General features: G+C 43.9%; 1 protein-coding gene across 49 annotated transcripts in view; it reads right to left on the reverse strand.

Annotated features, from left to right (window-relative positions):
* The window catches only part of LOC125720048 (NACHT, LRR and PYD domains-containing protein 12-like), a 215,522-nt gene that overhangs the window by 86,962 nt on the left and 102,954 nt on the right, over window positions 1-25,606 (reverse strand). For 2 of the 49 annotated variants that reach the window (XM_048995037.1, XM_048995046.1), the window contains 3 exons: window positions 13,242-13,415; window positions 13,081-13,127; window positions 9,993-11,331 (listed from right to left, as the gene is read on the reverse strand). The exons of 39 other annotated variants lie outside the window; for them this stretch is intronic. In XM_048995037.1, the coding sequence (XP_048850994.1) occupies window positions 10,784-11,331; window positions 13,081-13,127; window positions 13,242-13,415 (769 nt within the window). In that variant the 3' untranslated portion in view covers window positions 9,993-10,783. Of the gene's footprint in view, window positions 1-9,992; window positions 11,332-13,080; window positions 13,128-13,241; window positions 13,416-25,606 lie in introns of those variants that run through there. 8 more of the 49 variants (XM_048995038.1, XM_048995042.1, XM_048995043.1 and 5 more) reach the window with 7 other exon arrangements.

Below are 25,606 nucleotides of genomic sequence, written 5' to 3' on the forward strand. Positions count from 1 at the left end.
AATAAACACATAAATACACAAGGAAAAAGAATCAATGCATATCAAACAATATTATTTAAATTAACTAGTCGGGGGAAGACAGCCCAATCCCCCGAAAACAAGACCCACAACACAAACAATAATCCAACTCCTAGAAGGAACCACAAACCTTTCCTGTGGCGCCTGGAATCCACGCCGCTGCCACCAATCGCGGACCGGCGTCGTTAGCTTCCCAACTCGGCGCACCCCAATAACTCGCCGTATGTCCCACAATGCAGTAATTTTCCCCCAATGCACGCGCTTCTGCATCGGGCAGCTGCAGCATGGACTCCAAGCACCACCGAGCATGGGAGCCCCCCCCCTTCTTACTCCTTCGCTGACAATTTGTGTTGTTCCTACTTCCACCTCACAGGTGTTTCCTATTAACCCTTATCACCATCACAATCCCCGCCTACACACTCACTAGCATCCTAGGGAAAAATATATGTATTTATTATAAGCCTATAAATTAAGGAATGGAAATTCACTCAAAAAATGCAATATGCTGTTTATTAAGAAGACAATTGCCTGATATTTTCACATTATGTATTCAAAAAAGTTGTATAGGTATGTCGAGCTCCGTCAAAACAGTTGAAATAGAACGAGCCCATTATGTAACTGGAATCCCTCCCACATGTAAACACGGTGAGGTGCTACAGCGTTGGTTTGTTGTCTGAAGCTACAATACTGACCACAAACACATTCTCAAATTTCACTGCACCAATCACAGCATATTCAGGCAGAAAAATGACAGCAAACAACATTTAGCATTAGACTCTAAAACCGTCTCTAATGTCTGTGTTTATCCAGTGGACCATTAACTAAAATAAGCTTTTTATTTCAGTTTCTTTCACGTGTTATAAAGTCAATAAATGAAAAATCATAATAATTAAGCCATGCATTACTGACTATCAGACAACTTCAACAAGTTACCAAATGGATGCAAAATCAAAGATATTCATTTGCGCCTGGCACTAACCATGTGTTCCTTCACGGTACTAAGCCATAGAAAGGCCCCCAATGAAACCCCTGCATTCCTGCATCGCAGATACTCTAATCTCAGCATTTATAAGATTATATTTGTACTGCCTGCCAATTTTTATACTGGATGAGACTAAAAATAGAAGTATCTATATGCACAAGTAGTTTTTCCTGATAAGAAGGATGACATCAAGACTGTCAGCATTTACACATCAAATTTTTTGTTTTAAAAAAAAAAAAATTCTGTACTACTCAATGGAGTTCTCAGAGATAGTATTCATAGCTTGGGTCCTTATTGAGCTAGCATCAGAAATTCATTGCAGAGTCTCAAAGCACTTATGTAAGTCGCTCTGGCTAAGGGCGTCTGCCAAATCCTGTAAATGTAAATGTAAATGTAAATTATGACATATGGGCGGCATGGTGGTGCAGTGGCTAGCACTGTTGCCTCACACCTCTGGGACCTGGGTTCGAGTCTCTGCCTGGGTCACATGTGTGCGGAGCTTGCATGTTCTCCCCATGTCGTCGTGGGGTTTCCTCCGGGTACTCCGGTTTCCTCCAACAGTCCAAAAACATGCTGAGGCTAATTGGAATTGCTAAATTGCCCATAGGTGTGCATGTGAGAGTGTGTGAGTGTGCTGGCCCCCCATCTTAGGTTGTTCCCTGCCTCGTGCCCGTTGCTTCGGGGATAGGCTCCAGACCCCCCGCAACCCAGTAGGATAAGCGGTTTGGAAAATGGATGGATGGATGGATTATGACATATCTGAGTAGCCCAGACTGTCCGGAAAACAAAGCTGTGCAGCATATGTGGCTGACTGTTGAATAATTGCAGAATCAACAGCGATAAACTCGAATGAAAAGGACGGAGTCAGAGAGCTCTTCTTCTTCGTCCTTTTTATTAGATCAGCGCACAACAGTAATAAAAAAATCTCTCTGGTAGTTGCACCAGCGCCCCTTAGTGGCGACAAATGCAACTGCATAGTTATAACAACATAAGACAGCAAACGAATACTGCAACTTGAGTAAACAGATTTTATTTCTTAACACCCCCTCTTATACTCAGGTTGCTGAAATATAAAAGAAAATTTACACAATAAATAAAAAAATGTGGGTCTCTTCCATTTTCTCTCCTCTTTTTTTCTTTTTTAGCTACCGAACATAAGATCTGCAAACTTTCTAAGTTTTAACTTAGACACAGGTTGGGCCATAATATCTGCAAAAATTTCTTCGGTAGTGCAAAATAACAGACACATTTTCCCTTCATTTACAATAGATCTTACAAAATGAGATTACATGTCTACATGTTTGCACCTCTGACGGCTCACAGGGTTTTTAGCTAAAGCGATTGTCCCCTGGTTGTCCTCATAAACTATGTTTATGTTTGTGTGTATTTGTAGCCATCAATACCACTTAAAAGCTGCTCTAAATATGTACATTCTTGCACCGTAACACTGACTAATGTACATACAATATCCATCCATTCATGTGGGTCATTGTTGCAGGGGAGCCTGGGCCCATCCCAGCCAGCACAGGGCAGGGGTTCACCCTGGGCGTGACGTGTATCAGAAATACCAGTTTAAAGTGATCAATATATTAAACAGTCTGGGACATTTCGAATATTATATTTCCAAAATTTAATGACAAATTAAGCTTTCCTTTGCTTTGAGAAATTTAAAGAGAAAGTTATAACTCTGTTCTGTTATGTTTCAGTCTGAGCCTCTTTTGTCTGTGAATATACTCTGACCCATCGACTGTATAAAACATGGACACTTGTCTGCACTTCCTTCTGTTCTTAGGAAGTGAAGTAAACCCTCAGCATGTTGTCAAATTTGGAGCCCGAGTCCGTGCAGTAGAGAATAGAGTCGATGTCAGGTAGGCCTACTTACAATATAGTTAGAATAATGTTTTAAAGAGTAATTTTTGGAGGAAAATGAAAAATCTGCAGATATTAGCATAGGGAAAACTAACTGTTTGAATTAGAGACTGTAGATAGAAAGACATGAAAGTGATGTGGAAAATCGCCTCTTTCACCACTGAAACACATGGGGATGGGTGGTGCTAATAATGGTACTGCAGCCAGCCAGTAGGGGGCGCTTGACATGTAGTGTTTTCACCTTTTAGAGACGTTATGGTCTCCATGTTTTTTGCAGTCAGTGCTTTGATCACAGAAGAAATGTTAAAGAAGTGAGCACTTCTGCCATGCTTTAGTAAGATTAGTAACGCACTGCTTCAGATTTCAGTGACCTGATCTCTGCTTGCAAAGAGCCTGAGATGGACCTCAAAGGTTTAAATATAGATTTGCAGATAAATGAAATGCTATGTGGCTGGTGGCACAGTAGGTGGTGCTGTCTGGGGATTTGAGCCTCTCCTACTGCATGTTCATGTTTGTGCTGGTTTGCCCGAGTCACTGCTGTTTCTGCCGCATGTGACAAACATACAGGCAGCTGAACTGGTGTCTTTAAACAAGCCATTGTGGGTGCATGCAAGGTGACAGAGAACCTTTTTTCAGGAACCTGGAACTTCTATTACATTCCCACCCCAGGAACGATGGCCAGAAGATTGGCAACAGGAGCCCGTGAGTAGAAAACCAGCATTAGTTTGAAAGTCAGAGGAAATACAGAGGATCTGGCAATACTAGGGCCTGCTACAGTAAGTGAGAGAGCTGGCCAGCTTACAGATGCGCTTCCAAGAGGGGGAGCAAAGAAAATAACATGAGAGGTGGAGCAGATATTTTCAATAGAACCTACAGGAAGCTTCAATTTTGACAGGACAAGCAGCTGGACTCAGTGCCTATGATGCTTTGAGTGATTTTGAGGAGCTTCAGGATTATCTGAAAAGACTGAGGAAGACCATTCAACTCGCTGCTGTACATGACTGGGGAGAAAAGCAATGACATGCTGGTTTTGTCTGATGAACAGAAATAGTTTGCAGAGACCAAATCCCTAGCTGAGTATTTTATTATTAAACACATTATTATACATGAGAGAACAAATTTTAACAGCTGAAATCAACCGGCAAGAGAATCAGCAGGAAGTTGTATTATAAGATAGAGTTTGCTGAGGTGGCATCACCATATGCACTGTCAGCCCCTGGACATGGAGCTCTGTACACATGTAGGTGAGAGTCAGCTTGGCAGCAAAGGGCAGCCACCTGCAGTGGTACCTATGGAGCTGGGAGTTAAGGGCTCTGCTCAAGGGCCCAGAGACATGTGGCTGTTCTGCCAAAGCCAGGCTTGATCGAGCAACCTTCTGATCTTCCGAGGCTTAGCCCACTCTGCCACATATTAGGATCTGTGTGGACCTAACAAGACTCAATGGAAGTGTCTGCTGAAAGAGGCACATACTCCCAGCTGTGGATGACACACTTGCCAAATTGGACGGAGCAGTAGTGATCTCCAAACGGGATGCCTGATCGGGATTCTGGCAGATACCCTCATATAAAGACTCCGAGCCCTTGATGACCTTCATTACTCTCCTTCAGCAGGTACTGTTTTAACAGACTGCCTTTTGGGATCTCCTCGGCACTCGAGCGCACCTAGAACAATGTGCTATACCGATGACATTTTGGTGATAGGCAAAGACCAGAGGGAGCATGACAATAGGCTATGCAAAGTTCCCCAGAAGTTTGAGAATGCAGACCTCACTCTAAATGAGCACTGTGAGTTCTGAGTGAATGAAGTGAAGTTCCTGGGACATAAAATAAGCGTCACAGGAACTGAGGTGAACCCTGACAGCATTAAAGCCATTATCAACATGCCCAAACCTCAGAGTACTGAAGGAGTGACACGCATCGTGGGGATGGTGAACTACATTGGCAGGTTTTCTCCCAGCCTGCCCCCAGCCAGATGGAGAATACAGACCAGTGATGTACATGTCTGTGTAGGAGTCTGACTCCCAGTGAAACCCGATACGCACTGATCAAAAAAGAGGCCCTTGGTGTGACACGGGCCTGTAAGTGAATGATCATGTGTCTCTTGGGATTGGATGTCACGGTGCATACAGACCACCCTGCAGTCCTCACTGGCAAAACAACAGCAATCTCACACAGAGGATAAAGTCCAAAGAAGACGACCTTAAAGGAGCCGGGATCCTCACTGACTCTGTCAGACTGCATGGCTTCACTTTACTATCTGCTCTGTTTCTTTCCAGTCTTTATATCTGCTGTGTCTCACTTTCCAAGCCTTGCAGATCAGAGGCACCTGCCTGAGCCACTAACAAAAGCAGCTCCTCCTTTAAGAGTCGTTGTCTGATGGCTTAGTGCTTGTATGCTGCTCATTATGTTACAGCTGGAGTTTGAGAAGCACCTGTCCATCTCCCTCATCATGGACTCCATGGTGGGAATAAATGCTCCTTTTCTGAAGGCGTCTTTGCTCTTAACATGTCTTTGCTGTCCAGGTGTAGATGTGACAAGTCTATCATGTGGTCTGCTTGAGGTGTGTTTGGTTCTTGTTGGTTTGACGGTGGCAGAAATGTGGCGATCACTGCATGTTTCAGTCACTGTAACCCACAGCTCAGTAAAGCTGTCCTCTTTGCGATATTCTTCAAAGGTCTGTCTGAGGGTGTCAGTGAGGTCGGCTGCTTTGCTAAGATCAGCCTTCGGTGACTGGAGCACGTCTGGCAGAAACTTTGCTTGACCGAGCACCTTTCTGAACACTACAAGGAGCCCTACAAAATTCAAGTCAATCTGAGACTGCAGTCCTCTTGCCTCTGCAGCTCTCTGGGGATCGGCATCATCTAAAATCTCACCTGGCAGCCTTAGTACAGCACTCAGCCTCTCCGTAAGGTTTCTACACGCAGCACGGCAGCAGGCCCATCTAATCTCACTGAGCCTTTGTAGTTCCCCTGCGCCACACTGAACATTTCTTTCTGTACATCCAGCCATTTCTTGTGAACATATGAGTCTGACATGAACACATACAGTCTTTCCAGCAAAGAGAAGAAAACATGCAACTACAGGGACATTTTTCACACAGTCAACAATGACAAGATGCAAACAGTGTGGGCTGCAGTGAACATAAAATGCATATCTGGCAACCTCTCTTACTCCTGTTTGGATCCCAATGGATGGAGAGAGGCGGAGTTTAGGGGGGGGCTGCCATGAGGTATTGAGAGTTGAGGAGTCTAATGGCTTGAGGAATAAAACTATTACATAATCTGACTGTCCTGGTCCTGATGCTGCAAAGCCTCTTTCCAGAGGGCAGCAGGGCGAACAGTCCATGGTGGGGGTGGGCGGAGTCTCTGATGATGTCACGGGCTCTGTTGAGACAGTGTTTGTGCGCAATGTCCTGGATGGATGGAAGAGAAGTCCCGATGATCCTCTCTGCAGTCCTCACCACTCTCTGCAGCCATTTCCTGTCTGAGGCTTTCGAGCTGCCAAACCAGATGGAGATACAGCTGGTCAGCACGCTCTCTATGGTGCCTCGGTAGAAGGTGCTGAGGATGGGAGAGGAAAGCTCTCTTCATCCGGCGCAGGAAGTGCAAACGCTGCTCAGCCCGTTTAACCGGTGATGTTGTGTTTGGTGACCAGTCCAGACTGTCAGTTATCTGCACCCCCAGGAATCTGACGCTGCTGACCACCTCCACAGCACTGTTGTCAGTGACGAGTGCTGAATGACTGGGCTGTTTCCTCCTGAAGTCCATGATCATCTCCTTGGTCTTCTCCACATGCAGGATCAGGCTGTTGTCACTGCACCATCCCACCAGTCTCTTCACCTCCTCTCTATAGGGCAGGTCGTCGCTGTTCCTAATGAAACCCACTAATTTACTTTGGATTAAGCCTGAACACCACCTCTCACCCACCCCCCCCCCCCACCCCCATCACAGATGCCCCGACATAACACCGCCTTAATATATTACCTGCACTGAAGCCTGTTTGGAGCGAGGTGTTTCAGTGCTGCTCCGGTCTCCTCCCACCGTACAAAGGCGTGCAGGGTTGGCTGATTGGCGTCTGTAAATTGGCCCTATACTTATGTGAGTGTGGCTGTGTGAGTGTGTGCGCCCTATGGTGAGTTGGCGCCCCCTAGGGTTGGTTCCCGCCAGGGTTGGTTCCCACCCAGGGTTGGTTCCCGCCTGTGCCCGTTGTTCCTGAGATAGGCAAATCTATATTATTCTATTATAAACTTATAATTAGTTACATCAAAGGCATTTCGGTAGCTTGCAAACTGTCATGCCTGGCTCGTACGATCCTTGTGTGTGCCAAGCCCCCTGATTATCCACGTGTGCTTCCACGATCTTGCCCAGCTGTGTCCTATTATTTTCGCCCAGTCTTGTCTTGTCTAAGCCGTGTCTTACCCTGGTTTCTTGTCGGTCATTGACATTGTGTTCCTGTTACCATGTTCCCTCGTCGTTTCCCCAATAAATCCCCAGTTTTCCCCGTCCTTTGCCTGCCTGTATCGTCCTTCCCTACCTCCAGCCTGCCAACCTGCCTGTCTTCACCCGCGGATCATAACACAAACCCTACATGTAACAAAACCATACATGTAAATGCGTGTGCAGATTTGTCTCGAATTGAAAATGTCACAGCAGCCAGGAGACCAAAGCTGGCAGCCCTGTGAAATATATGTAAATAAGCGGGAAACCTTTTCCTGCCACTGAATTAGCTTTCATTAGTGTGTCATTCAGGCCACACACTGGTTTGTGTTAAATTTGCTGGACAAAAAATAAAGATCAGGCTAAATAAAGATACGACTCAGAAATGCCTGAGTGATTCGGTGTCCAAGGCCTGTGAGATACTGGCACCATATCCAAGGGGCCCCATCGCGGGGACCCAGATAAACAGCTTTTGGAAATGGATTCATGCATTTAATCTAACTCAGTACAGAAAATCACCTCCAGATATCCAGACAGGAGATTAAGGGCCGTGCTGCATTTAACCGTAAGTTTGTTAAGGTATAGAGGGCTTCATAAATGTCGAGTTTTGCAAGAACAATGAGGTCAATCCTCTTTGAAAGCTGCCAGCTGGGAAAATATGTTGGATTATTGAACAAGACATACAGTAATAACTGCTTAAACAAGCTGATTTATCAGTCTGTTTTATAATAATACACTCGTCCTTCCTGAATAACCCCACCCTGTTTAATACAGTGATCTGATGCCCATTGCTAATGTATGGGGTGCAGCACGTGATACTCAAAGGATGCTAATTCATTGCATGGAGATTTCGGTTCACTTACATTTTCTTCATATTGTGTGTGGTAAGTGCAATAACCAGAGGAAACCTGGTAATCTACTCAAATACGTCTAGGTCTGATTTACTGTCAAGGCAAGAGAAAATGTTATTTACTGATTTTCAAAGTGTTCTCTCATCGGTAACACTTTACCCGAGGAAGCACAAATAATGTAGTATTATGCTGCTACTTATGTATTAATTAACCACAAACTAAGTCTTACTGACCAGCCTGATTTTGTCCGTAAATATGGCCGCTGCACACGCTGCATCTAACCACTGCTGTCGTGGATTTTTAAAGGTCGCCGGCAGGAAACGGCAACATCACGTTCTACTTAAACGGGAAAGTGCTGAACTTCAGCGGCGCGATGTCTGTTCCTGCAAAATATATGGATGATTTATGGCTCATAATATTATTGTTTTTTATTATGAAAGAAAGCAGATGACCGCTAATGACAAACATGAATAACAAGAAGTGTCCCGATAAAATGGAGTAATCATGGGATTTATATTTATAATTCTGAACCTCTTTTATTTAGTAATCTGTGTTTTGTCTCCACCTAGTGGCGTCCCTGAAAAGTACACATTGTTTCCGGAAGGATCGCTTGTTCTGTGAACTGACGTGTCCAGTGGATGTAAGAAATATGGCAGCAGCTTGATAGAGAGACATTATAACTGACTACAGTCACTGTATAGAATGTTAATCTGTAATAGATAATGAATCCAATGGTGGATTATCAATGGATGTCTGTGAATATTCTTACACGTCTATTATTATTAATGATGTATGTAGATAAATTTTGTGGCTTTTGCCAGTCGGGGGTGGGAGGGGGCAATGGATTCAATATCTATCTATGCATCAATTTCTCTGGGTCAGATACATATGGGGGGTGGCAAGGCTGCCTGGGCACCTGCCTGTTCTGTCCGACGGGGGAGTAACCAGAACTTTTACACCTAGGTGGGGGTGGCAAGGCTGCCTGGACACCTGCCCGTTCTGTCCGACGGGGGAGTAACCAGAACTTTTACACCTAGGTGGGGGTGGCAAGGCTGCCTGGGCACCTGCCCGTTTTGTCTGGTGGGGGTGTAACCAGACCTTTTACAGTGGGGTGGGGGCTGCAAGGCTGCCTGGGCACCAGCCCGTTTTGTCTGGTGGGGGTGTAACCAGACCTTTTACAGTGGGGTGGGGGTGGCAAGACTGCCTGGGCACCTGCCCGTTCTGTCCGACGGGGGAGGAACCAGACCTTTTACAGTGGGGTGGGGGGTGGCAAGGCTGCCTGGGCACCTGCCCGTTCTGTCCGACGGAGGAGTAACCAGACCTTTTACAGTGAGGTGGGGGTGGCAAGGCTGCCTGGGCACCTGCTTGTTCTGTCTGACGGCAGAGGAACCAGACCTTTTACAGTAGGATGGGGGTGGCAAGGCTGCCCTGCCACCTGCCCATTCAGTCCGACAGGGAAGCAAGCGGACCTTTTACAGTGGGGGGGTAAGGGTGCCTGGTCACCTGCGCCTTCTGCCCGATGGGGGCATAGCCAGACTACACCTGGGGGGGGGGGGGGGCATTTAATCATTTAACAAAACAAATTTCATCACTTATTCAATTATATTAATAATAATTTTATTTACTTGAATCCACTGAACCAGGACAGTAAAAGAACATAATTATATTTTCCAGTGTGTTTTGTGTCTGTTATGTCTCCAGTTAAATGATTATTATACACATTGATTGAGTGTCAGTTATGTTCAGCTGCAGTAATACAGTAAATTTAACTTAATCCAGCAGACTGTGGTGTCATTATGTTACTCAGTTATGCTTTGGGTGTCGCTGAAGCAGGACATTAATAGGACAGAACAGAAAGCCTTTATTGTCATTGTACAGAGAGGAAATACAGAAAATGGACATAAATATATAAAATGTACATATACAGGGGAGGGGGAAAGCCCCCCCCCCAATCAGGATTACATTTAATTACATTTTAGTCAGATAAAAAACTATATTTTTAATGTTTATTCAGCTCACTGAACACAGGCATTTAATTTTTGTCAAACATCCAGTACTGTGTAAAAGTCTTAGGCAGTCCAAAGAAATGTTTAAAGCTGTTTATCTGGGTAGCAAGTTTACTTTGGCTTAGAACAAAAACACAATTTAACATTAGAACGTGTGCAAATTAAGAGTAACACAATAAAAACTAGTAATAATTTCTTCTGTTTTCTAAAAAGTTACTGATATCTAGTTGGATGGCTAGATGAACACCGCTTCAGTTCCCAAACTTCTCCTCAGGGGCACCTCAGCCGTTCCATGATTTTGTTAAAAATTCACCAACAGCTCAATTAAATAATGAAATATATTGGTTTAAAAAGTCAGTGAGAGATTGACCAGCTGTATGAGGTGTGCTAGTGGCCAAGTCAAAACATACATGGCTGCACTGGACGGTCGCTGCAAATACTAGGATGATGTTAGCGGAGGTTCTGAAATGGCGAAGCTGACACACTTTGACGGGCATAATATCATAGTTATACACCAACAGGAGGACAATCTAAACATCATTTTCTTTGCCTGCCTAAGACTTTTGCTCAGTACTGTACATTTCAGAGTAAAAAGGATTATAAAGGTTAAAAAGCAGAGATTTTACCTTTTTGCAGGAGAACCAGCAACACGTCCCAGTGACACTGAGCAGTTTGAATGAACATAAAACCCTGGATAGAGGGACTCAGTGAATGAGGAGGTGAATCTGTGCAGGGGGGTCAGTCCATCAGAGGAGACTCTGTAGAAGGACAGAGCACCAGCCCCCCAGTCCAGATACACTCCTACTCTGCGGGAGCCTGAGGGCTTTATGGGTATGACAGTCTCTTTATTATTGTGCCGGACAGAGTATCTGTCAGTATCACACCACAGACTCCATGACTTGTCATTGTATCCAAGCAGACAGTCCCTCCCTCCTTTCCTCTCGATCCCTTTATAAGTCACTCCTATCAGGGCTACACGTCCATCCCACTCAGCCTCCCAGTAACAGCGGCCAGTCAGACTCTCTCTGCACAGAACTTGGGAGCAGATGTCAAATCTCTCTGGATGATCAGGATACGGCCGCTTTGCCCCCCATGTCACCTTCCTGTTCCTCCCTGACAGAGACAGGCGTCTGTTTGCTGTGTTGGGGTCCAGCGTCAGCTGGCAGGAGTCTGTAGGCAGGAGGAAGAATTATTAATCCCATCAGGCCGCCTGTACTTTATGTTTCTGTACGATATAAACACAGCACAGCTTCCCCTAACGAAGCGGGAGCTGAAGTTTATGAAACATAAGGAGGGCGCGGAAGAGCCGGCGGGAAGAGCCGCCAAAATGCGGCACGAGCTAAACTAACAGCTTAATTACGGGTAAATTAAATAACAAAGCAGCGACATTCAGACATATTCATCACATGCATATTTACCACAAAACGGCACCAGAGATCAACACTAAAGTCAGTGTCTTTCCTTCTAGCCGCTAAAGCCGGTGCGTTCAGCTTGAAAATGGCCATCAATAACAGAATATTTAAGCAATATTATTACATATTTAAAGTGATATTTAATAAAAGTTTGGACCTGGATTCTGATACAAAGGATGATTCCGGCGCCGGAGTCGCGCTCCATGAGGATCCAGTATTTGCAGCGATTGTCTGACATGGTCTTTAGTGACAGCAAAGCCGGTCTGAATGCATTTCACATGCATCGGCTTATTTCCGTGAAGCATGTCAGACTGTATCTACTGATCCGGGTGAAACATTGCAGTGTCAAGCGGGGCGGAATAGGTGCCGCGCAAAGTTCTCATTAATTAAACAAATCAGAAAAATATTGTTCATAAAAACTGGATAATTATCTCATTAATTTGGAAAAAACAGGATGATTATTACGTTAATTCGGAAAAACAAAACTGATTGTTTTTTTCAGATGAATGCAATCCGCTTCCATAGAGAACCGCTTATCGCGCGCGTGACTAGCTGCGGCGCCGCTACCGCGAGGCGTGAGCCCCACATCTCGCGCAGGCACGTGGCCGATCTAATCTGTTAACATGGGCGCCGAAATTAAATTTGATATTTTCCGCCGCACATTCAGTGTGTCCCGGGCGCTAATTTCTTTTAGCACCGTGGATCAGGATAACTTAATATTCATGAGCGAAGCCCTACATGATTGGCTGGATGATTAATATTTATGAGGGGGGCACTACCTGATTGGCCAGTTAACATCCACCCGTGCTGCCTGTTTCTTCTGCCAAAGGCAGGGGTGTCGAAATCCAGTCCTGGGGGGCCGAAGCCCTCTGTAGCTTAGTTCTTGCCCTGTTCCACCACAAATGATTCAGCTCAAGAGCTGTGTGGTAATTAGCACAAGGAGTTGAATCAGGTGTGTTAAATGACGGGAAACCCAAAAATGTGCAGGACTCTGGCCCTCCAGGACTGGATTTGGGCACCCTGTAAAAATGCAAATTCACATTTTGCAATTGAGGAGAGAGTCCGGTGTCACTGCCTACGGGTGCCGTCTTAGGACAATACTAACGAATCTCACACAGAAAACACATACACTCACAGCATGCGCAAAAAGAACAAATGCAAAGGATTCTTTTTTTGTGAAAATTATAGATGTATAACTACATCAGAATATATTTTCACCATCCTACACTCCCACACAAACACAAAGACAATACGAGCAGCTATAAAGCATTTGTAAAGAAATATTTTTAAAAACGTTTAAATGAATTGATAGTGTTTTTGGTGATGATTTTGATATTTTCTTTCTCGTGTGGATGTTGTCTAAAACGACATGAAACTCACCTAAACACAAACATGGAAATCCATCTACACACAGTGCAAAGAGCCACACTCATCACAACAACTGTGTGAATACAACCATAACATAGTATTAATGGTATTATTAATAAAAACATGCAAAGACACTTACATTTCTGTAAGCCTGGTCTGGTCCTGCACTCTCCACCGTGATCCACACTACAGGACAAGCAGAATGACATAGTACTGCTGTATCCATTTATTTATTGGTGCCTCTTCTTCACATACATGCATAAGTATCTGTAGCGTGTCAGACACACACTCTGTACTCACTTCAGCTTCTCCAGTTTACAGCTGGGATCCTCCAGTACAGCAGAGAGCAGCTTCACTCCTGAGTCTCCTGGGTGATTGTAGCTCAGATCCAGCTCTCTCAGGTGTGAGGGGTTTGACCTCAGAGCTGAAGCCAGGGAAGAACAGCCTTCTTCTGTGACTCTACAGCCTGACAGCCTGCAGATAGACAGACAAAAATTCCACAATAAATAAGTTCACCTCACCATTACAAGCATTACTTTTAATTAAACGTGAATCCTCTAATAAATATTTCAATAATCATGTAAAATTAACATTTTTTGAACATTTTATAAGAACCTATACTTCTCAGAACAAGAACCAGATCCAGTTGATATAGAATCATTTAAAATAATCTAGACTTACCCATATTAACCAATAAAACAGCAGATGCCCTTGACGCCAGAGGTGGAGATTTCAGGTCCAGAGATTACAAATCCAGACCAAGATTTTGTTTCAACCAACCTGTTGAATATAAAGAGTCACAGTCACTAGTATTCATCTGGTTTGTTGAAACAAAATCTTGGTCTGGATTTGTAATCTCTGGACCTGAAATCTCCACCTCTGCTTGATGCACCATTAACATCAGAAGAATTCCATAAGATCCTCAACCAAATGGCTAACAACCAAATCGCCAGACCGGATGGTTACCCTGCAGAAATCTATACACATTTTTGGGACATATTATCTCCACTCTTCAATAAACTGGTAAGAGAAATTAAACATACATCACAAATCCTATCACATATGAGTGCAGGGACCATTACAGTGTTATTGAAACCTGATAAAGACCAAACACAATCCTCCGCCATTCTCATTAATGAATACAAACTTGAAAATCATTACAAAAGCTCTCCCCACTCAGTTACAGACAGTCATTCCTATTATAATCCATCCTGATCAGACAGATTTCATCAAGACAAGACATGCCTCGGACAACATCCATGGATTATTTAATTTAGTCAATACTGCTCAGCATACCCAAACTACAACCATGATTACATCATTAGATGCAGAAACGGCATCTGACAGTCAGGTGGACATTCCTCTTTAATACACTGCATAGATTTGGCTTCGGAGAGTCGTTCACCCACTGGGTTAAAATACTGTACAGCTCAGCCAAAGCTACAGTGTCACAGATGGGATCACATCACCTGCATTCACACTCCGATGGGGAAGACGGCCTGCATGCACACTCTCTCCTTCATTGTTTGCCATCTTCATAGAAACACTTGCGGCAGCAGTATGAGAGAACAGTGAAATAAATGGAATTCATGCTAATAACTGAACACAAAATTAGTCTCTATGCAGATGATATCTTGCTGTTTTTACAAAACCCTCAACATATGAAATTTTTATTGTATTAATACCTTTCAAATCTATCAAACTACACAATAAACTGGAAAACACCCATAATATTCTCACTGTCTGAAGATGCCTGGGATTCAGCTGATCAGGATGGTCCATTTCATACCGGAAATATCTGGTACTTGGGTGTCTACATCTACCCCAGGCTGTCAGACTTGGTTACCCTCAACTACACCCCCTTACTCAAAACAATAGATGAAAAACAAAAACACAAAATCAAACATTCCACATTACAGAAAAATAAATCTCAAGGTGGATTAAAAGATCATTTTCTTCATTATTACTTAGCAAATCAACTGCAAGACTTAACTAAATGGTCACACTACAGCAGTAACAGCAGCTCATGGTTACAGCAGGAGCAGCTGTACTGTAAAAATCTCAGATATGCAGACTTACTCAAAGTTTCATTAAAGGAACAAAACTGCTTTAACAATGCAGTCCTGCCATTTCCACAGCACTGACAGCCCAGTGGAAAGTCATTAGAATCACTAACTGTACTCTCAGACCCTGTAAATACACGCCAATCTGGGATAATCTGGACTTCCTACTTCACAATATCACTATTCACTATGACTCACAGGGACAGAAAGGGATTACAGATCTCCACCTCCTCTTCAATAACAGTCATTTCATGACATTTGAAGACTCAATCCATAAATATGAATTAAGAATAGGAATTTTTTCTAATATATACTAATTGAATCCAGCATCAAAACCAAAATGAACCTCACACATAATACACTGAATCCGCCTAAGATGAGACAACATTCTCCAACGTAAAAATAAAAAGAAACTAACCGCTAGAGTATATAATCCTCCATCTGCGACAGACACTTTGATATTTGGCCCTGCCTTCACTTCAGTACAAAATAAATCACATAAAACATGTGACTCAGTATAAAAAGTAGTCAGCACTGATACCTACTCACAGTGCACTATGGGTGTCACAGGTAATTATGCACTGATGCGCCCCCATACCATCAGGGATGCTGGCTTCTGAACTGAACGCTGATAACACGCTGGAAGGTCTCCCTCCTCTTTAGCCCGGAGGCGCCCTTGATTACCAACAAGAATGTCAGATTTGGACTCGTCTGACCATAGAACACTTTCCCACTTTGAAACAGTCCATTTCAAATGATTCTTGGCCCACAGGACACGACGGCGCTTCTGGATCGTGTTCAGATATGGCTTCCTTTTTGCATGATAGAGCTTTAGCTGGCATCTGCAGATGGCACGGCGGATTGTGTTTACCGACTGTGCTTTCTGGAAGTATTCCTGGGCCCATTTAGTAATGTCATTGACACAATCATGCCGATAAGTGATGCAGAGTCGTCTGAGGGCCCGAAGACCACGGGCATCCAATACAGGTCTTCGGCCTTGTCCCTTACGCACAGAGATATCTCCAGTTTCTCTCAATCTTTTGATGATGTTATGTACTGTAGATGATGAGATTTGCAAATCTTTTGCAATTTCACATTGAGGAACATTGTTTTTAAAGTATTCCACAATCTTTTTATTCACTCTTTCACAGATTGGAGAGCCTCTGCCCATCTTTACTTCTGAGAGATTCTGCCTCTGTAAGACATCGCTTTTAATGCTAATCAGGTTACAGGCCTGTTATCAATTAACTTAATTAGTTGCTAAATGTTCTCCCTGCTGAATCTTTTTAAACTTTCTTGCTTTTTCAGCCATTTGTTTCCCTCGTACCAACTTTTTTGGGACATGTAGCAGGCATCAAATTTGAAATGAGCTCATTTACAGCATTACTTCCCCGTCCGTGTGTGAAGGTGGGTGATTATAGCACGTCCGAGTGTAGATGGCTTGTGGCTACTTTTCCATTTTATTAATTAATGGGATTATCAATCAATGCCTATGAAATATATCATAATTTTATGTATATTTTAATAAATATTTCTGAAGGGACCAAAGCGAACCCGTTTGTTCCTTCGACAGCCCTATATCCCCCTCTCACATTAAAGCAATATTCTAGGTTGGGGTCTTACCAAGGAATTGTATAATCTTAGCATCACCTCATTTAACTTAAACTCCACACAGCTAGAGATGTAGAGAGTGGGACATGGAAGCATCAACATACACTCCGAGGTCTTTCTCATAATCAGCTACCTTTATTTCAGTGGAAACCATAAAATATCTGTACTTCTTATTTCTGCTCCCTGCATGGATTACCTTACATTTATCTATGTTAAATTTCATCTGCCAGGTAACAGCCCAGTCACTAATTAAATCAAGATCCCGTTGCAGCCTCTGTGCTGCTAATTCAGTATCTGCTGCACCACCCACCTTGGTGTCGTCTGCATATTTTCCAGTTTACTGTATGTATTGGTGTCAATATCATTAATGTAAATTAGGAACAATAGTGCTCCTAAAATTTAACCCTTTGTTACCCCACTATGAACGCAGGCCCACTGACATTGTGCCTCTAATAACTACCCACTGCTTCCTGTCTGTTAAGCAGTTTTCAATCCAAGCTGCTACATCCATCCATCCATTCATCCATTATCTACCACTTTTCCGGGTCGGGTCGCGGGGACAGCAGTCTAAGCAGGAAAACCCAGACTTCCCTCTCCCTGGCCACTTCATCCAGCTCCTCTGGGCAAATTCTGAGGCATTCCCAGGCCAGCCAAGAGACATAGTCTCTCCAGCATGTCCTGGGTCTGCCCTGGGGCCTCCTCCCAGTGGGACATGTCCGGAACACCTCACCAGGGAGGCGTCCAGGAGGCATCCTGACCAGGTGCTGATTTTCATCCCAGCCGCTTCACATTCAGCTGCGAACTGCTCTAGTGAGAACCGAAGATCACGGTCTGATGAGCCCAACAGAACCACATCATCTGCAATAAGCAGAGACCTAATCCTGAGGTCACCAAACCAGACACCTCAACGCCCTGGCTGTGCCTAGAAATTCTGTTCATAAAAGTTATGAATAGAATCGGTGACTCCTGGGGGAGTCCAACCCTCACCGGGAACGAGTCCGACTTACTGCCGACAATGCGGACCAAGCTCTGACACCAGTCATACAGGGACTGAACAGCCCTTATAAGGTAGCCCGGCACCCCACACTCCCAAAGCACTCCCCACAGGACTCCCCGAGGGACACGGTCGAATGCCTTCTCCGAGTCCACAAAGCACATGTAGACTGGTTGGGCAAATTCCCACGCACCCTCCAGGACCCTGCTGAGAGTATAGAGCTGGTCCACTGTTCAACGGCCAGGGTGAAAACCACACTACTCCTACTGAATCTGAGGTTCAACAATCCGATGGATCTCCCTCTCCAGGACTCCTGAATAGACCTTACCAAGGAGGCTGAGGAGTATGGTCCCCTTTTGGTTGGAGCACACCCTCTGGTCCCTATTCTTAAAGAGGGGGGCCATGACCCCGGTCTGCCAGTCCATAGGCTCCGCCCCCGATGTCCACGCGGTGATCCCCCTATAGTTGGAACACACCATCCAGTCCCTCTTTTTGAAGAGGGGGACCACTACCCCAGTCTGCCAGTCCATAGGCTCCGCCCCCGATGTCCTCGCAGTGATCCCCACTGAACCCTTTTTACAAATCTTTACCACGTCTCCAAAAAGCTGCTACAGTCCTAAAATCCCTGCAGTTTTGAGCTTAAGCAAGAGCTGTTTGAGGGGGACAACATCAAAGGCCTTCTGCAAATCTGTGTACTTTTTGTGATCAATTTCTCTTGTAGCTTCCTCAAAGAACTCAAGTAAATTCGTTAAACAGGATCTACCTCTCCTAAATCCATGTTGGCTATCCCTCAGAATGTTGTTTGCATCCAGTTAATCTACCATTTTCAATTGGATTATAATTTCCATACTTTTTCTAGTAATGCTAGTTAAACTGATTGGCCTATAGTTTGCTGGGTTACTTCTATCCCCTTTTTTGAATATGGGCGTTATATTAGCATGCTTCCAATCAGAAGGTACCACACCCACAGATAACGATTTCTGGAATATTTAAGTTAAAGGTTGGCTAATAATATCCCTCATCTCTTTTAAAACTATAGGTAAGATGCCATCAGGGCCCTGCGATTTATTTATTTTGAGCTTAGCCAGGCTTTGTAACCTGTCAGCCTCAGTTATACATACATGCCCTCTGCAATTATTGGCACCCCTTTGTACAAGGGGTAAGAAAAGTTGCTTCATCTCACACGGAAAAAATGAGAAAAATCCAACCTTTAATGGAAATCAATTTATTTGAAGAAAAATAATTATTTCTTGATGAAGAATTTAACAAAAACACATGAACCACGATTATTGGCAGCCCTGCAAATTATAGTGAACACAATGTAACTGAAGCATGTTTCCCATGTAAATTATACATATTTGAGTTGATTGGAGTGAATAGGAACCTTCAAGCTATAATCCATGACTTCCTGAGTAACTGGGGTACAAACATGAGGAGACACAGAGGCCAAATTCCCTTAGTCATCCATCAACATGGGTGTAGTGTTGCCAGAAATGTAGTAAGGCGCTCGAATAAGCAGGCCGGAGCATATACGAATGCGTTAGAACAAAATGCTGTTTACTTAACAAACCTTACATTGAAATAATCAAGGTAGCACAGGAGCAAGCATGTTCGTATACGTCTCACTCTTATTCACACTTCTTCTTCTCTCTCCTCTCATCCTACGGTCTCTGCCTTTTAACACTGCCACCTAATGTTCTGAGGTTGTAATAACAGTCAGTGAACACAACATCTCCTCTCTCTGTAAAAGAATACACTCTCTATACAAAGTGAATGCAAACAGGAAAACGTAGTAATTAAATGTAATGAATTGAAATGTAGTTCTGTCAAATGCAACTCTTGTGGTACCATTGCATCAGATATCGTGAATAAAGTATCTTTACATAAGGTGCATTGACATATAACTGTAAAATCATTGTAAACAGTGAATTACCTACACTTAAACTTGACTATTGTCTAGTGAATAAACTGAAGTACTTCGAACCTTGTAAACAGTCTTAGTTATAACAATCAAGTTACTAGAATCATCCCAGCTTCTCTTTAATCAACTATTGCATGACATAGTCCTTATGCCACTTGGGCTTGTATTTAACACGTGGCTGTTTGTGAGAGGGGGAATGACTAACACCTGTGTGTATCAGTCGAGATGTGTCGCAGTCTTGTCCAGCCACAGGAGGAATCTTGGCAAGATGAGAGGCATTCCAAATTTTTCCATCACTCAGCCAGAAAGAATTTGGACCTATCCTCTTCCTCACGGTTGTAGGGGAAGTAAATCTGGGATGAGCTTTAGGGACGTGATGAGGCTTCCTTATCCTCACTCTCTCTCCTGGTCGAAAAGAAGGCATGCGTGCGCCACGTTTAGCATCAGTGTAATGCTGCATGTTGTTCTGATGTCTCTGAACTGCACGACGAGCAGAAACATCCAGCGGAGACATGGCAGACGGCAGAGGAAGAATATCCAATTTGGTGGCATCTTCCTACCATAAAGTAATTCATATGGTGAGGTGGAAGTTGCGGCATGTGGCGTTGCACGATACACCTGGAGCCAGTTCATAACAGTCTCATTCCATGGTTGTGACTGTTGAATGGCGGTTTGAATGCAGCTTCTCAGGGCACGATGGAATCTCTCGACAGCTCCGTTAGCAGCTGGATAGTAGACTGATGTTCTGCTATGGGAGATACCATAGGTGTGCAGGAATGATGCAAAAGCTGCAGAGGTGAACTGTGGACCATTGTCTGTGACAATGTTCTCTGGGTTACCATGACGACAGAAAATAGATGTCAGGAAGTGAATAACATCTTCAGTAGTGGCGGTATGTGAAAAGGCAACTTCTGGCCACTTTGAATAATAATCTGTCAGCGTGATAGCGTATCTACAAGCAGCAACTGCAGTGTCAAAGGGTCCAACAATATCAAGGCCAAGTTTCTTCCATGGTCCATCAGGCAGTGGGACTGGTTGCAAAGGAGCAGGGTGAGTAGAAGCTGTTTTATCATTAACCTGGAAGAGTATACATGAAGCAATGCAAGACTGAACTTGTGAGTCCATCTTTGGCCACCAGTAGAGGTCGCGCAGACGTTGTTTTGTGCGGACAATTCCTTGATGACTCTCATGTGCAAGCGTGATCAGTGTGTGTCGTAAGGAGAGTGGCACGATGAGTCTTGAGCCTCTGAGGATGTAGTTATCCTTAACGGAGAGCTCATCTCTGATCTTATAGTATAGGGCTAGTACACCACTTACTGATTTAACGGATGGAAGCCAACCACTTTCAATTTGTGAGCGCAGAGCTGACAGTTCAGGACAAGTAGAACAAGCAGAGTTGAAGTCAACCACCGGAAGGGAGCTTAGGACAGCAGAAATATGTGCCACCATCTCGGGTTCTGAATCTGAAATAGAGTCAGGAGACCAGCCCGACCGATTCCCTTTGTGCTGAGCAGTGTTGTCAATGCCTGGTGATCTGTGCGGAGAGTAAAACGACGTCCCCACAGGTATGTTCTCCATTTTTCTGTAGCCCACACACAAGCAAGTGCTTCTTTTTCAACAGTCAAGTATTTCCTCTCCGTTTCAGTCAGTGTGCGGGAAGCGAAAGCCACAGGCTTCTCTGTGCCATCAGGTTGTACTTGTGCAAAGACAGCTCCAAGTCCATAGTCACTTGCATCTGTGGAAATTACCGGTCGTAGAGAAGGGTTAAAAAGAGCAAGCGCAGGACTGTTCACAAGAAGTTGCTTAACTTCCTCAAAGCTGCTTTGTGCTGCAGGAGACCATGTAAATGTGTCTTTTTCACTGACACAGGCACGCATAGGAGCCACAACCGTCGCAAAGTTAGGCAGAAACTTTGAATACCAGGACACTAGGCCCAGAAACGATCTCAGGGCAACAGCGTCAGATGGAGGAGGGGCTTTCAGGACAGCATTAATGTGTTCCTGGTCAGGAAGAATGCCATCTACAGTAATGACATGACCTAGGAAGCGTAGGGAGGTTTTCCTGAAGTGACATTTGTTCTCATTGAGAACCAATCCAGCCTCCTTCAGCTTTTGGAGGACAGCGTTGAGGTTCTGGTCATGCTCAACAGGGGAGTTGCCATAGACAATAAGGTCATCCAAATAATTTTGAACACCTGGAAGACCGTTGAGAATGTCAGCCATCATTTTCTGGAAGGCTGAGGGGGCTGATGCGAGGCCATAAGGAACTCTGCAGAATCGGAACAGACCATCATGTGTGATGAATGCTGTAAGGTCTCTGCTATCTTCATGAAGAGGCAACTGGTAGTATGCATTAGCCAGATCGATTGTAGAAAACAGCTTTGCACCTTGTAAATTTGCAAGCAGTTCATCCACATGAGGTAGAGGGTAGCAATCTGTGACCACAGCCTTGTTTGGTTCACGGAGATCTGTGCACATTCGTATTCCACCAGTTTTCCGTCCTGTAACTACAATAGGCGAAACCCAAGGTGATGCATCAATTTTCTCAATCACACCAGCTTTCAGCAAGCGGTCAAGTTCAGCTGAGACAGAAGCTGTTACAGCAAAAGGCAGGCGTCGTAATTTCTGCCGTACTGGTTTAACAGTGGGGTCAATTTTCACCTTATGCACAAAGTTTTGTGCACAACCAATGTCTGGAGTAGTAGGGATGCAGGAAGCGGTTGAAACAGTCACACAGCTAACAGCAGGAGCAGTAGGGATACAGGGAGCAGATGCAGAGTTTGTGGTAAACACGGGAGGAAGGATAGTGTTACCTTCAATGCAGATGCTTAAGGCTTTCATGAGATCTCTTCCTAAAAGAGAAGTGCCCTTCTTCACCACGTAAAATGTAACTGGGGCAGTGAGAACTCCTCTACTCACTTTGACTTGTAGGCAACCAAGCACAGGAATTCTCTTCCTTGTGTAAGTCACTAACTGACTAACAGGTGGAAGCAGTGGTGTGTCATTGAAATACTGAACATAGATGTGGTGTGGCAAAATAGATACTGCTGATCCTGTGTCAACAACCATTTCATGCTCTTTGGTAAGAGAAGCAGGAGTACTGATATTGATTTTGCATGTAAGTGTATGTGGTGCATGGCAAGTGTTGTTTAAGTATAGCACAGTCAGTTTAGGTAGCTGAATCTCACGTACATCACTTGTCTTGGATGAGCGGCAAACACGAGCAAAATGTCCAACTTTATGGCAAGACTTGCAAGTTGCTTTGGCTGCAGGACACTGAGAAGAATTAGCCAGATGTGTGTTAGAACCACACCTGAAACAGCTGCGGGAAGATGTAGTGGAGGCATTGGATGGCTTATTAGGATGAGTGTGCTGTGTGTATTTCTTTTTAGTGAATTGTGAACGGGGTTGTACAGCTTGCACTGAGACACTGTCGTTTCCTGTTATAGTTTTAGCTTGTTGAATAGCAGATTCTACTTGTGATGCAAGTGTTAAGGTTTTGTCCAGTGTCAGATCCGATTCGAGCAGGAGCCTCTCTCTTATGTTTGAGTTATTCACATGTTCAATCAGCTGATCACGGATCATCTCATCGGTTTTATCATCAAATCCACATTTTGAAGCGAGATCACGCAATACGGCCGCATACTGTATAATAGTCTCATGAGGTGCTTGTTTTCGCTGTCTGAAGGTATGTCGTTCCACAACAACGTTTACTTTAGGTGTATAGTGTTTCTCTAAAGCAGTGACAGCAGAGTCAAAGGAGTCACCCGTATCTGGTAGCGAGTAGAAAGTCCGTTGTCCCTCGGCTCCGAGACAGTGGAGTAGTGTAGCTCTCCTGCGCGCTTCAGGCCAAGCATTTCCCGTTGCATTAATTACCAGTAGATAGTTCTTGAAAATCCGCAGCCACATGTCGAAAGGTATCGGGGGCTCTCCCGGGCACAGCAAAAACATCGGAGGTGCAGGTACGTTTCCAGCCATGGTGAGTCAGCAAAAAAAAGAAGAGGTGAAAACACAAAACTCGTCGCCAAAAATGTAGTGTTGCCAGAAATGTAGTAAGGCGCTCGAATAAGCAGGCCGGAGCATATACGAATGCGTTAGAACAAAATGCTGTTTACTTAACAAACATGACATCGAAATAATCAAGGTAGCACAGGAGCAAGCATGTTCGTATACGTCTCACTCTTATTCACACTTCCTCTTCTCTCTTCTCTCATCATACGGTCTCTGCCTTTTAACACTGCCACCTAATGTTCTGAGGTTGTAATAACAGTCAGTGAACACAACAATGGGAAAGATAAGAGACACACAGACCAAATGAGGGAGAAGTGTGCTGACCTGCATAAGTCAGGGAATGGGGATTAAAAAATAGCTACTCGCCTTAAAATGCCCATTTCTACTGTTAGGGTAATAATTAAAAAGTGGACATCAACTGGAACTGTTAGAAACCTGCCTGAAAGAGGACCCAAGTTTATTTTGCCCCCACATACAGTGAGGAGGATCGTAAGAGAGACAAAAAATCCCCAAGGATGACTGTTGGTCAATTACCAGACAAAGTAAAATCTTGGGGTTACCACGTCTCCAATAAACCATCACATGCCCCCTTCATGCTAACAGATTTTTTGAAAGGTGTGACAGAAAGAAGCCTTTTCTGTCAGTTACTTAAAATGTTAGTGCCAGGAGTTTGCAAAACATTATACAGTCGAACCTCGTTACTACGTACAAGACGGGATATCAAAAACATGTACGTTATAAGCATAGAACATTGTAACCACTTAGTGCAAGATGGATGAAAGAACTCAGGAAATATCCATGTAAATGATAAAACTTTAATAGAACAGACCCTTAAATTGACTACAAAACAAACGAACACATTATTACTTGTTAAATAATTCAACAAAGCTCATTTGGATCCTTGAAATTTTTTTAATTACTCACGATTACTTAGTGCCGGCCAGCGATAAACGGCAACGAAAATTCACAACGGCTGGTCAAAATGGATTTTTAAAATAAACATTCGCATCCAAATTGGCATTTGGCTTGAAAATATTAATGAAATATTGGTCAAATTAAATTAAAAAATCCTCTACTTCCATTATTATTCTGAATTCACAATTACCGGCATGACCGGTATTTCATAAGGTTTAATAAACAAACAATACGCACACAACACTTAACAAGCCATTACTATTAGATCAGGTAGATGTAGCGTCACAAGTTGTGGTGGGCGGGGAGAGCGCTGTACGTTGTAACGATGGTTAGTTTTCGTATTTTCTCTAGAAATTTGGATGTTGTATCGAAGTTTACGCTGTAAGGGTGTACGCTGTAAACAATGGCTGCTATTGGAATAATACACAGGCTAAAAACGGGAATTAGAAACCTGTACGTTGTAAAGGTGAAAACGTTGTATCCGGGGTACGTAGTAACGAGGTTCGACTGTACAACTTTGACTGGAATCAAATTCAATGGTCTGATGAAACAAAAATGGAGCTTTTTGCAATAAACATTCAAGGTGGGTTTAGCGTAAAAAGAAGGATGGCTATAATGAAATGAACCTTATCCCATCTGTAAGATATGGTGGAGGTTCTGTGATGTTGTGGGGCTGTGTTTCCTCCAAAAACCCTAGAAACCTTGTTAGGGTACATGGCACTATGGGCTCCATGAAATACCAGGACATTTTATATCAAAATTTGGCTGCCGCTGCCAGTAAACAAAAACTGGGCCTTCGTTGGATCTTCCAGCAGGACGGTGATCCTAAGCACATGTCCAAATCAACATTAAAATGGTTATCAAGCTTCTGCCATGGCCATCTCAGTCCCCTGACCTGAACCCCACTGAAAACCTGTGGGCTGAGCTGAAGAGGAGAGTGTACAAGAGAGGGCCGAGGGCCCTGGGTGATCTGGAGAGATTCTGTAAAGAGGAATGGTCTCAGATGCCCTGCTCTGTATTCTCCAACGTTATAAAATGTTATAGGAGACTCAGTGCTGTTATACTGGCAAAGGGAGGCTGTACAAAGTATTAAAAGCAGGGCTGCCAATAATCGTGGCACATGTGTCTTTGTTGAAAATAATTATTTCTTG

The sequence above is a fragment of the Brienomyrus brachyistius genome, chromosome 24, assembly GCF_023856365.1.
Source record: "Brienomyrus brachyistius isolate T26 chromosome 24, BBRACH_0.4, whole genome shotgun sequence".
NCBI lineage: Eukaryota > Metazoa > Chordata > Actinopteri > Osteoglossiformes > Mormyridae > Brienomyrus > Brienomyrus brachyistius.